The following is a 12720-nucleotide window of genomic DNA, read 5'->3' on the forward strand; positions in this document are numbered from 1 at the left end:
CTTTTTGATCTCACAATTCAAAGAAACCTCCTTTTTTCTTCATTCTTGTGAATCTTTTTTGTGTTTCTTGAGTACCCTTTTCAGTATTTGTTTGTTTTGTGTCAATCTTTTTTGTGTTTTTTGAGGACCCTTTTGAGTATTTGTTTGATTTGTGTCAATCTTTTTTGTGTTTCTTGAGGACCCTTTTGAGTATTTGTTAGTTTTTTGAGGACCCTTTTGAGTATTTGTTAGTTTTGTGTGTGAGTTCAAAGGGATGGTTGTGAAAATGATGAAGTGGAGGCCATGGCCTGAATTAACTTCAAAGAAATTTGAGGCCAAAATCACTGTGAATTGTGTTAAAGGTCTAAACTTTTCTCAAGATTTTCAAAGATTGGTTGTTGAAATCAAGTGGAAAGGCTCAAAGGGTAATTCTTTGACTTTGAGTTCTCTCAAGAGGAAAAGTGTTAAGAAGAGTTTCACAAAGGAAGAGTCTTTGAAGGATGATGGAGTTGTTTATTGGAATGAGGAGTTTCAAAGTCTTTGCAACTTTTCTGTATCCAAAGAGATTGCATTTCATCCTTGGGATGTTTCTTTTACAGTATTCAATGTGAGATATCTCTTGCTATTACCTCTTTTAAGTTTATTGGTTTTGATGTTTTTGTTTGGTTATTTTTAGAATTAAAAAAAGAGATTAAAAATTTGATCTTGGTATATTTTATGAGAAATGAGAACTCAATTTGTTAGAGCTACTGTTGTTATTGAGAATTCTGTCCCATCAACAAATTGTTGAGAATTGATCAAAGGCCTTGACTTTTGGTGTGTAAGCTTGACTTTTAATGCGGGCTATGGGCTATGGATTTGTGTCTTTCTTGTCTTGTAGGGGTAAGGAATTAGGAGGGACTAAGCTTTTTCTTGATCATTGTCATGTCATGAAACTAGATCATATAGTATAATTTCTTGAATCTAACAAAAAAATAGTAGAATTGTTTTGTTTTTTGTTTGATCATTGTCCTTTAAATCATCCAATCATGAATTTTTGATCTAATAGCATAATTTCTTGACAAGGACAACATAGCCAGTGTAATCGCACAAGTGGGGTGTGGGGAGGTCAGACCTTACCCCTACCTTGTGAGGTGGTTTTCGATAGACCCTCAACTCAATATATTGAATAATTTCTTGAATCTCTTTAAATTAGTAGAATTCCTTTGTTCTTAGTTTGGTTTGATGATGGAACTCATCACCAAAGCTGTTTTTCTCTTTGAGTTTGATTACAAACATAAGTGTGAAAACCTTTGGATTAGAAACAAAGTGAATGAATAGTGAATTTCCCCTTGATGTTCTTCCTTTAAACATTATAGTAACCTAATTTTCAATGCATTTTCTGAAAAGTAATTTTTTATTTAGCTTAGATAATGAAGATACTACTATTCTAAACATGCTGTGGTAGTCAAAAAGGTAATGATTACTTAATGTTGGACCCACCTTAATAGCTTGTGGTGTGTTTTAATAGTGATGTAATATGGATGGTCAGACCTACTAATTTTCATTCAAATCAGTATTAACTTTTCTACATGTGGCTATACATTTTGTGAAAATATAATATTATTGGCATATTCTGTATATTTCTTTAATATTTTGGCAAATGATAGTTTAGCACTTTGAAGAATATGCCTTTCTTTAGTTGTTTTCTTTACTCTTCTAGCATCTTTTGTTTTATAATTAAGAGGGAAGTTTGATTTAACCCAAAAAAGGAAAGAAAAAAAGTTCAACCTTTTTTTTAGTTGCTTTCTTTGCTCATACAGCATCTTTTGTCTTTTCATTCACTGTTTTATTCAATTCCATACTTGTGATATGAACTCTGTAAGTTGCTTGACAAAGTACTTATTCATGTTTATTCTAAAAAAACAGGTTACGAATAAACGATCGAACCATAAAGTCCCCATAGTTGCTGCTGCATCATTGAACATTGCAGACTTTGCTTCAGAAGCTAGGGAAAAAGAAGAAATTGAAATAGTCATTCCCTTGGAAGCCTATAGTGGCGGCAATAAGAGCAACCTTTCACTTTGTGTAAGCAAAACAAATTTGCTTGATCTACATCGATAGTCCCTTTTTTTTCCTTATTTTTGGTTAATATGGTAGATTTTGTTTATGGCAGTTGTCTCTCAATCTTGTTGAATTGGGGAATGCTCACGAAGCCTCAGAAACGATGCCAAAGTTCGTCATGTCTGCTCCAGTATCTCCTTCCCCTGCAGAGGTTTTGTCGACAGACAGAAATGAGCTTTCTGCTTTGAAAGCAGGTCTGCAGAAAGTGAAACTTTTCAAGGGATTATCTACTATGCGACGAAAGAAGGCATGTCATGAAGAGGAGGGCAGTGATGGAAGGAACTCAGTCAGAAGTGATGATACTGATTTGGTATATCCAGTTGATACAGATTCACTCGGTGATTCGGAGGAAGGTGAATCAGATGAAGTGAAGGAGGATACAAGTATGCGGAAGTCATTCAGTTATGAAACACTTGCCTATGCGAAGCATGCTGGTGGATCATGCTACACAAACACGAGTGGCAGTGAAGATGAGGATTTGATCTTTTATAGTCATCACAAATCTGTTGCAGGGAGTGTGTATGCCGATGGTGCAACTGGAGAAGGTCAGCAGAGTTCAAAACGCAAAATTCTCCCTTGGAGGAAGAGAAAGTTAAGCTTCAGATCTCCTAAACCCAAAGGGGAGCCGTTGTTGAAGAAGCATTATGGAGAGGAAGGTGGGGATGATATAGATTTTGATCGCCGACAGCTTAGTTCATCCGATGAGTCTTCTTCAGGGGTATGTCTCCATCTTCTCTTACTTCCGTTTTTTTAATCTAAGATCTGTCCAGCATCCAAGTGAATTTGCACGGTGGAATACTATTTATCACCTCGTAATGAGCTTCCAGAGATTGATAACTTACCTCACTGCCTTGCATACTTCCTAATATAACTATCTTGCTTGCAGTGGAATAAATCTGAGGAAGGTTCAACTGCGAATGGATTTCCAGTCTCCGAGTTTGGAGAAGACAGTTTTGCTGTTGGTAGTTGGGAGCAGAAAGAGATAGTAAGCCGTGATGGGCAGATGAAGCTGCAGACTGAAGTCTTCTTTGCTTCAATTGATCAACGAAATGAACGGGCTGCAGGTGAAAGTGCTTGTACAGCCTTGGTTGCTGTGATTGCTGATTGGTTCCATTCCAACCCTGAAGAAATGCCTATCAAGTCCCAACTCGACAGTCTTATCCGTGAAGGTTCACTAGAGTGGAGGAATCTCTGTGAAAACAAGACGTACAGGGAGCATTTCCCAGATAAGCATTTCGACCTCGAAACAGTGGTCCAGGCTAAAGTACGCCCGCTCTCAGTAGTCCCAGAGAAATCATTCATTGGTTTTTTTCATCCGGAAGGAATCGAAGATGAGGGATTCGATTTTCTCAAAGATGCCATGTCCTTTGACAACATTTGGGATGAGATTTCTAAATCTGTTCAAGACAGTCCCAGTCATGGCAAGTGCTTCGTTTACATTGTGAGTTGGAATGACCACTTCTTCATCCTCAAGGTTGAACGAGATGCATACTATATCATTGATACACTTGGTGAGAGACTGTATGAAGGCTGCAACCAGGCTTTCATCCTCAAATTCAACAGAGACACTACAATCTTGCAGCTACCTAACACGGGTCAACAATCAGATGAGAAATCAGCTAGCACTAAAAAGGAGCAAACTGATAAGAAGCAGGCAACTAATGAACGGAAGATTCTCTCAAATAACACCAACGAAAAGATGGAAGAATCAACCGTTGCCTTCAGAGATAAAGTACCTGAAAATGAGGACGAACCGAGCCTTGTTTCCAAAGGTAAAGAGGCTTGCAAAGAGTACATTAAGAGTTTTTTGGCAGCAATCCCCATTAGGGAATTACAAGTTGATGTGAAGAAAGGGTTGATGGCATCTACACCACTTCATCAGAGGCTGCAAATTGAGTTCCACTATACAAAGAGCTTTAACACTCAGCTGGAATCGGAATCACCCTTGGAAGAACTGACTGATAACAGCTTGGCATTACGAACATCAGCAACAGCAGACTAAGCAATGATTAGTAAATCCGAGTATACAAACTTAACATCACTAATCCTTCTTTTTGTGTTTCTACATCTAATTTAGGAATGAAGGGAATGCCATATATCATACATGATTGCAAGTTGCAACTGGCTTTTAGTGGCTCTTGTTAATGTTTTCTTCCTCACTTATATAGGGATGTGCCAATGTAAATGACTATGGAAATGTCCATGAATATAGTACTTATTCTGTTCTCTCAAAGAGGGGAGGACGTAAATAATAAGTATATGACTTCTATACTGCTCTCAACTCTTCATTTGTCTCTAGACCATCAGTTGGATATTCATAATACAAACAACACAAAAGCATTGTCAAGAGGTTTTTGTACACAGTATTTGTTGCTGTCTAGCATACAGCATTGACAGAACTATTTTTCTATTAAATTGACCTATGCACATAGATTGGAAGCTTCAACTCAACTCCTCTAGTATCATATATAATGAAATAACTTTAGGGGTGCATCGAATAGAACATTTGTTATGGCCTATAAACTAGGCTGGAATATGAAACAGGAAAACTCCACTATGGCAACAAGCATACATCACTCACCCTGGAGTTTAAGAAAGTTTAAGCGATGTATATGGTTAGGTTCCATTTGCACTTTGTAGGCTCTAGCTTATCTTAACCAAATCCTTCATATGGGCTCGATGTGCACTTCCTTAGCATCACAAGGACAACCCTTGAAATATAAGAAAAAGATTTACATTACTCATAAAAAAAAATGTGGTGTGATAGTTGAGATTCCTTTTGCCTTTTTGTCGGAAGCGTTCCATCTTAGTAGACCTACCAGGTGCGACTCGAAATTAGTTGAATTTGAACCATATCTTGACACTGATAATTAGACAGAATGTTAAGATTGAATTGGGTCTAAAGAGCATGTCTCACCAATTTTTAACAATGAGGAACTTACTCCTTTTTGTTATTTGGATCAGCAACTCATCATCTGCCAAGGGTAGTCTCCCTCCATGCAGGAAACATTGCTCTAACAATATGATGCCAAAATAAAGTGCAACTTAACCTGAATATTTGTGGAAGATAAACTCACAAAGAGAAACGATAAACGAGTAAATGGGAGTGAAGAGAGGAGTTACGCGTTAACACTCGAACAAGGAAATAAACAGCGTACAAGAAATTACTAGATACACCAGTCATTGTAGCAGCTTAGAGGTATCATCAGTACCTTGTAAGGTAGGTGGTCTTTAAATGTTGTTAAAAATGGTTCTAGGAATCCTTATAAAAGGAATCACCACTTCATTGTGAATTGCAACAAGCTACATTATCAGCTACGGAGCAATACAATGAGTTCCCAAATGAATTATTTCCCAAGGTAAATCAATCTACTCTAAAGCGGAGATCTCACTCCATTCTCTGCATGTGAAGCCTGTAAACATGCCTAGATTGAGGTAGTGCCTGATGGTGACAACAAATGTTGAGAAGCTGTCGATATTAGGAGTGTTGCTATGTATCTTGAATGGGGATTTTCTTGACACAATTTCTTATAAGAATGCATGAAAGTAGAGGTCATTCGTGCTGTTTGCCAATCCAAGAATGGAAACAGAGTCTTGCTAGGAGCAATGCATGCAATTCAATCGCTTTCTGTTGAACAGAGATGAGTCGCAAGCTTGAGTACTCCATGCATGGATGAATCATCCTACAATGTAACAAAAAGATGAGAGTCCACAAGGCAAATGACAAGCAATTTAGAGTAGTAGAATGAATCGAACTAAAAGTGTATCATAGAATTTCTTACCAGATAGAGAATGTCAAAAGCTTTTCGGTAGCTTTCTAGAGAATCTTCCACTCTGTCATTCCTGCAACAATCTCTTTAAGTTTAGCAACTACCGCATATTAAAATCTCAGAATACGCTACAGGGAAATTAGACATTAAATCAAACATAACTAGAATGTTGCATAACTGTAAGCCTTTTCTTGTTCTCATGCTTTCTGAACTCAGTACTAGCAAACTTCAACAAATGCTTTGAATTCCACACCATACTCTATGTAAAAAGAGGGGCTTTCACCACTTGCATTTTGTCATAAAAGATGGAAAGCATTTATCAGGAAAAGATAACATATTGAGGATCTGTTTATATCCCAAGAAGTATAACTTAAACATGTCTACAATTATTCATTTTATTCTTAATGACATGCTCCAAATGAATTTGTGAATAAGTTGAAAAACATAGTCAAACCAAAAGTCCCATATGAATGACTCTTTAATTTTTAAATTTTTTTGAGTGAGAAAAATGAAAAAATATTACAAAAAGTTTTAATGCAAAAGATTGGAAGTTCCTAATGTAAGAAAATATATTGTCAAACCATTAGGGAAAAGATTCTGGGAAGGTATATGTATTCAAACTTCAGCAGGCAATCACTGAACAACCACCTAATAATCTCAAACTCTACAAAATCCACAATTTAACAAGTTTTTCATGTTTCCAGAAGAGTGAAAGTATTATGTTGGAAGCTTATTGACCTATGAAAAGATTAAAAATATGAGGTAGGAAGACAAAAATTGCTCCTTTGGTAACTTGTAAGCCACAAATTCAAAGAGTAAAAACTACCTCTTAGTAAAAAAGAAGGGGCAAGGCTTGGCACTATATACCCTCACTCTTTCCCTACCCAAACTAGTTAGGGAAGGAGCACCACATGCAGCGGGGTAAGTCATCTCCTAACCATTGAATATCAATTCATAGGACAATGTGTCAACTGTCTAACTAGAACTCTTCCAAGATTTCAGAGGATAAAAAAGTGGATTGAGAGAGAATTGATGCTCACTAGTGTAATTCTTGCGGTCGCAATTTCCTTTACTTCAGCTTTTAGGACTTGTCAATCCGTTTGGAGAGTCAGGATAAATGTTTGTAGTTGGAATACAATTTGTATGCCATCAATATAAACTCGTTTCATCTTAATGTTCATGACTTGAAAATGTTGAACAACTCTAAATATGGAAACTTTTCTTAGAAAGGGTCAAAGCCTTGTAGCTGAAAACGATTTCAAATCCAATCGATAGTGGAACAATTCCTACTTCAATTATGGGATGTGATACTTAAATTCTCCAAACTAAGGAGTTACAACTTACGACAATTATAATTACAATCCATTTACCTTGGATATCACATATCCAACTTGAGGTGAGACAAAGCAAAACAACAACGACTTCATTCTATGAGGAGTGTCGTGTTCCATGATATCTCAGTATTGTTTAAATTTAATGAATTAGGAGACATGATGATATACTTACAGAAAACCCACAGATATTCTTGTTTCATAGTCTAAGCCGTCAGACATTCCCAAATCTCCAATGTGGTCACCAAGAAGTAGCACATTAGTTCTCTTTTTTAATGCAGATTTCTCATCACTCAGTCCATTCACGTCATCAAAGTGATCATGAAGTGGTGCAGCCATGTCAAGTGCATGCTCATTCTTGTTGAGTACATGGATTGTCTTACCTGCAGGTATCAGTTAGTGTTGTTAATTTTAGAAACAAAGATGTAAAATGACCACAATACAAGAAAAATATGTGCAATTGGCTTTGCTTGTAAGCCTTGCTGTTCCAGTATAGACCAAGTATGTGTAAAAGCTTAGTATCTAGCAGTAAGTACTAGTCAAATATTTCCAACCAATTGGCTTTGCTTGTAAGCCTTGCTGTTCCAGTAAAGACCAAGTATGTGTAAAAGCTTAGTATCTAGCAGTAACAACAACAACAACATACCCAGTGGAATCCCACTAGGTGGGGTCTGGGGAGGGTAGGGTGTACGCAGACCTTACCACTACCTCGTGGAGGTAGAGAGGCTGTTTCCGGGAGACCCTCAGCTCAAGAACATCAAATCTAAGTGACAGGAGAGCTATAAATAAAACATAACAACCAATCCAAAAGATAGTGAATAGTCAACAAAGGTGAAAAATTAGTTTAATATTTAAAATAATGACAATATTAGAAGTTCTCTATATTTTTAGTGGCATATTAATCTATGATAAAGGTCAAAATACTCATAAAAAGCAATAGATTCAAAATCAACGTATTAACAAAACTAAAACCTGTTCCCAACTGGTGATACTTTAGCTTAAGAGCAGAGTATTCCTCCATTGAAGCTTAAACTTACAACCAGTGGCCAATTCCTAAACTTTAGAGGTATAGCTAAAATTTGGTAACCTACGCAGATATACACATAATGAACCTAACCATCCATGGAAACTGCTTGAAGCACTTTCTAAAGTAAAAAGCACCTCTAAATGGTGATAGGTGATACCTTTGAATGACTGTAGGTGGCCATTTTCGTCAAACACCATCCTGTTGGAGACAACTCTAACATTCTTGAAAGATCTATGAACTTTCTGCTTCAGCACCTGGCAGATCAAGAAGATGAGAGAATCATATCTAAAGCCAAACTGGACAAACATAACAGGATCACATACACCTGTTATGCATCAAGACCACCGATAATCCTTAAGAACTAACCTCCTCTATTATGTCAGCTAAACCTGCAGAGAATATAAGAACAGGAACACCTTTTTCCTGCATACCAAACAATCCCAGCTCATTACTGAAGCAATTACATGTGAGATAGTAGAAGGTCAAAAGGAAATTCTTCTAAAAAGAGCTATTCTGGGATAAATTCACTACTAAATTTGGCATTAGCATGAATTCTGCAACTACAGTAAATGGAAACCAACACATCATTTAGTAATACCACAGTTCAATTTCACTTTCTCTAAAATAACATTTGAGCTGTGGTTGAGCCTGACATTCTAGGGACTTTCAAAAGTCGAATAAACAAAAACAGAAGAAAAGAAAATAATCAAGGCATTTCCTCTAAGGTTCTTAAGTGCTTGGAATGACCCTATTATCCATACTCCGGCTTTTTGATAAACTAATACCATCAAATTTCTTTCCAATAATTTAGATCACACAAGGAAATCACAATGGTTCATATTTGTTGCATTGGCCTTCATCAACATCATCCCAAGATGTCTCAGAAAACAACAACTGATGGTGGCTAACTGTACCTCCAAAAGTTCAAGAAGTTCAGTTACACCATCCCTGAATGCAATTGTGGCTTTACCCACGGAATTTTGAATTCCATTGTATGTAACGCCTCCTTCAATGAGAAGAGCATGTGTTTTTCCCCACCTGCAGAAAACAAGTTAGACATTAACACATGGGCCATGGTACGACAATCCCTTTAAATTTCACCAATCCGATGATGGTCCCCATTTGCTGATATAAGGGAGCTGGATATACTACTACTCTTACGATAAAATATAAATATTATCTCGGAACTTCATATTATCTATTTCACTTGTCAATAACTCAAAATGCAATATATAACACGAGTCTGGACTGATTCTAGCAGTACAAAATCATAACACGTACCACTCTTCCATGAGCTTGGTTTTCTCATCAAGGGGAATTGTTGGATCAAATTCTAAGGGCTGATAATACTCATATAATTTCTGCCTCTTGTCATTGAACTCAGGATCCTCCTGTTGTAAAACATTATAACTGCCTACAAAATTCGTTATTTTGACAAGTCCTTCACTTGTGACCTAAGAAACGTATATCAAATACTATTGATAGCTGTCTGTTCCAGACAAGCTATTGTAATAGGATAATGTTGTATGAAGTGGATAACATACCTTGGCCTCGGCAACCATCTATCCGATATTTTGTCAATGTGCCATCAAAATCTGCAATTACCTAGAATGTTGAAATAGTCAGTAAGTAAAAGGAAAAACCAATTAGAACATGGTAAAATAAGCATGGGTATGTGTGTGAAATGTTCGAGGTTCTAGCAAAGACACGTACTTTACATTAATAAATGTCAATATTTCTGTACATAGGTCAAATAAAACATGGAGCCTAACATAATAGCATCATCTCAAACCATATGGAACTGAAAAGTAGACCCAACATCCATTAGTTGGTTTTAACCAAGCGCATGACAAAAGCTTTAAATAGCACTAGACTGGAATAACAGGACTAACAATTGTATGTCCTTCACCCTAACTCCTCCACGTGTTTCTCAGTCCCATTCTATTAAGATCACCTATAATCATGATCGTTTCTACTTTGGTTGAGATGAACTTAGACCAAAATCATGTTGACAAACAGTAATATAGTTCAAACTCAAGTGTTTACTTGATATTAGATCTAACCTCTGCTTTCCAGATGCAACTAAGCAGCTGTTCAGGAAGTACAAGAGACAATGAGCTGGGCACATGTACCCTTAATTAACCAAATCTTACGGGTGGTTCAGTTCACAAACTAAGTTATAGTCCTAGTATTATAATCCTTGGACTAATTTATCCCACCTGGGAAGTGGGATAAAATAATAACAAATTGGATGGGATAAGGTGGGATACCTAGGATTAAGTTTGGATTTGATTTATACATTGTTTGGTTGATGGTACAATTTTATTTTCTTATTTTCTTTTTTAAACTAATGGTTCAATTTTACTACCATCAACAAAATTCAGTATAATTCTAATCCTAAACTTAATCCTAGGATACCACCTTAGCCCACGTACCAAATGACTCCTTAGCACATAAAAGAAGTTAAACATCAGATAGAAACTTCAGAAAGGTGTGTATAGTTGATCCTGGATAACAGAACTTTTCCGGAAGCATGCCATGACTTAGACAAATACAATCAGTTAGATTCGACATCTAAAAGTATATCCTACTAGCAAGCAATTAACACTTCAGATACATATTTTTGTCGTAGTTTATATAAGGACCTAGGGATTAGTATATGTCAGTACAGGGTCAACTAACCACTTACAAGTTTACCTATCACAGCCAAGAAGCATAAGAATGTTAAAGCTACCTCATCCTCACAGACAAGATAACCAATGAAGCTTTAACCATGAAATAACAAGTTATCGATGAAGTTTTCCATATATACACCCAAGATCAACATTACTACTCCCTAGATAACAACTCTCTTCACGGAGAAATGGTGTATTATACAGTTGCCAAAAGTTCCATTGATCAGATTAACAAGCAGTACAACAATGTCTTAAAATCAACACTCCACATCCTCATTCCCTACTCCCAAAAAAGTACCCCCTCTGTCCCAATTTAAGTGTCTTACTTTCCTCTTTGGTCTGTCCCAAAAAGAGTGTCTCTTTCTAGACATAGTAAGTTTTCCAATTCCATCATTCTACCTGTCAAGTTGACCACAAGATTTAAAGGACTACACTCATTTTTAATTTGAAACCACCATATTCAAAAGTCTCAATTTATTTCTTAAACTTCGTGTTCAGTCAAACTATAATATGTTGCTTAGACCCTTCAAAAATGTAAGTGAATGCGTGTCGTATTCTCCAAAAGTAGTGTATTTTTGGATAATCTGACACGGATGCAGTATCAAAAGTGAAGAGTCCACGCAATTTAGAAACTAAGACAGTTAAATTGGGACGAAGGGAGTACATATACACAAGAAATTAGAAATTCAACCCAATAAGTAACATGAACAAACACATAAAGCTCATAACTTTTGGGACTAAATCCAATTCATGCATTACTCTCAACATAATTCACAACCCAACAAAACAAAACAAAAACCAACAATGTAAGATTCACCTGTAGCTTTGCAGGACCCCCAAGTCGAATTGCAGATATTTTCTTTTGCAACAAATTAGAATCATCCACTACAACTTGTGACTCTGAGCCATTAACAACTATTTGTTCCATTCGCCCCTGATGTTTACCACTCTGACTGCAACACCACACTCTACACACACATATATCAAATGGGTCATCAATTAAACCCGGAAAAAATACAGAAAAAATTGGTTACATACATATAGACAAATGTATTGTAAGTAATTCGTATTTTTCATTGTACTGATAACATTAAGCGTACGTAAATGTGAAAAAAAAAATTACTCACCTGAGATTGAAGTGAAAACAGTATTCAATGTGAGATATCTCTTGCTATTACCTCTTTCAAGTTTATTAGTTTTGATGTTTTTGTTTGGTTGTTTTTAGAATTAAAAAAAGAGATCAAAAATTTGATCTTGGTATATTTTATGAGAATGAGAACTCAATTTGTTAGAGCTACTGTTGTTATTGAGAATTCTGCCCCATCAACAAATAGTTGAGAATTGATCAAAGGCCTTGACTTTTGGTGTGGAAGCTTGACTTTTTATGAGGGCTATGGATTTGTGTCTTTCTTGTCTTGTAGGGACTAAGCTTTTTCTTGATCATTGTCATGTCATGAAACTAGATCATATAGTATAATTTCTTGAATCTAACAAAAAAATAGTAGAATTGTTTTGTTTTTTGTTTGATCATTGTCCTTTAAATCATCCAATCATGAATTTTTGATCTAATAGCATAATTTCTTGACAAGGACAACATAGCCAGTGTAATCGCACAAGTGGGGTGTGGGGAGGTCAGACCTTACCCCTACCTTGTGAGATGGTTTCCGATAGACCCTCAACTAAAGATATTGAATAATTTCTTGAATCTCTTTAAATTAGTAGAATTCCTTTGTTCTTAGTTTGGTTTGATGATGGAACTCATCACCAAAGCTGTTTTTCTCTTTGAGTTTGATTACAAACATAAGTGTGAAAAACTTTGGATTAGAAACAAAGTG

At 36.2% G+C, this 12720-nt stretch overlaps 4 protein-coding genes across 4 annotated transcripts in view; 2 read left to right on the forward strand and 2 right to left on the reverse strand.

The window, feature by feature from the left end:
• LOC125835856 (uncharacterized) lies at positions 1 to 4355 on the forward strand. The gene is made up of 4 exons (XM_049514958.1): positions 1 to 586; positions 1888 to 2046; positions 2135 to 2800; positions 2969 to 4355. Exons 1-4 carry the CDS (start codon positions 254 to 256, stop codon positions 4082 to 4084), a joined length of 2274 nt encoding a protein of 757 aa, XP_049370915.1. The 5' UTR covers positions 1 to 253; the 3' UTR covers positions 4085 to 4355.
• Positions 311 to 12720, forward strand: part of LOC125835859 (uncharacterized) — a 15302-nt gene continuing 2892 nt past the window's right edge. The window contains exon 1 of the mRNA XM_049514960.1: positions 311 to 586. The gene's annotated coding sequence lies outside the window, so the exon portion shown is untranslated. The remainder of the gene's footprint in view (positions 587 to 12720) is intronic.
• Positions 5229 to 11849, reverse strand: LOC125835873 (uncharacterized). The gene is made up of 9 exons (XM_049514972.1): positions 11703 to 11849; positions 9755 to 9815; positions 9492 to 9624; positions 9125 to 9248; positions 8577 to 8633; positions 8368 to 8464; positions 7359 to 7566; positions 5865 to 5925; positions 5229 to 5765 (listed from the first exon to the last, which is right to left on the reverse strand). Exons 1-9 carry the CDS (start codon positions 11811 to 11813, stop codon positions 5700 to 5702), a joined length of 918 nt encoding a protein of 305 aa, XP_049370929.1. The 5' UTR covers positions 11814 to 11849; the 3' UTR covers positions 5229 to 5699.
• LOC125835872 (uncharacterized) overlaps positions 5229 to 12720 on the reverse strand; it is an 18051-nt gene continuing 10559 nt past the window's right edge. Inside the window, exon 10 of the mRNA XM_049514971.1 lies at positions 5229 to 5363. The gene's annotated coding sequence lies outside the window, so the exon portion shown is untranslated. The remainder of the gene's footprint in view (positions 5364 to 12720) is intronic.

The sequence above is a fragment of the Solanum verrucosum genome, unplaced genomic scaffold (assembly GCF_900185275.1).
Source record: "Solanum verrucosum unplaced genomic scaffold, falcon-dt-bn FXZP01000128.1, whole genome shotgun sequence".
Lineage (NCBI taxonomy): Eukaryota > Viridiplantae > Streptophyta > Magnoliopsida > Solanales > Solanaceae > Solanum > Solanum verrucosum.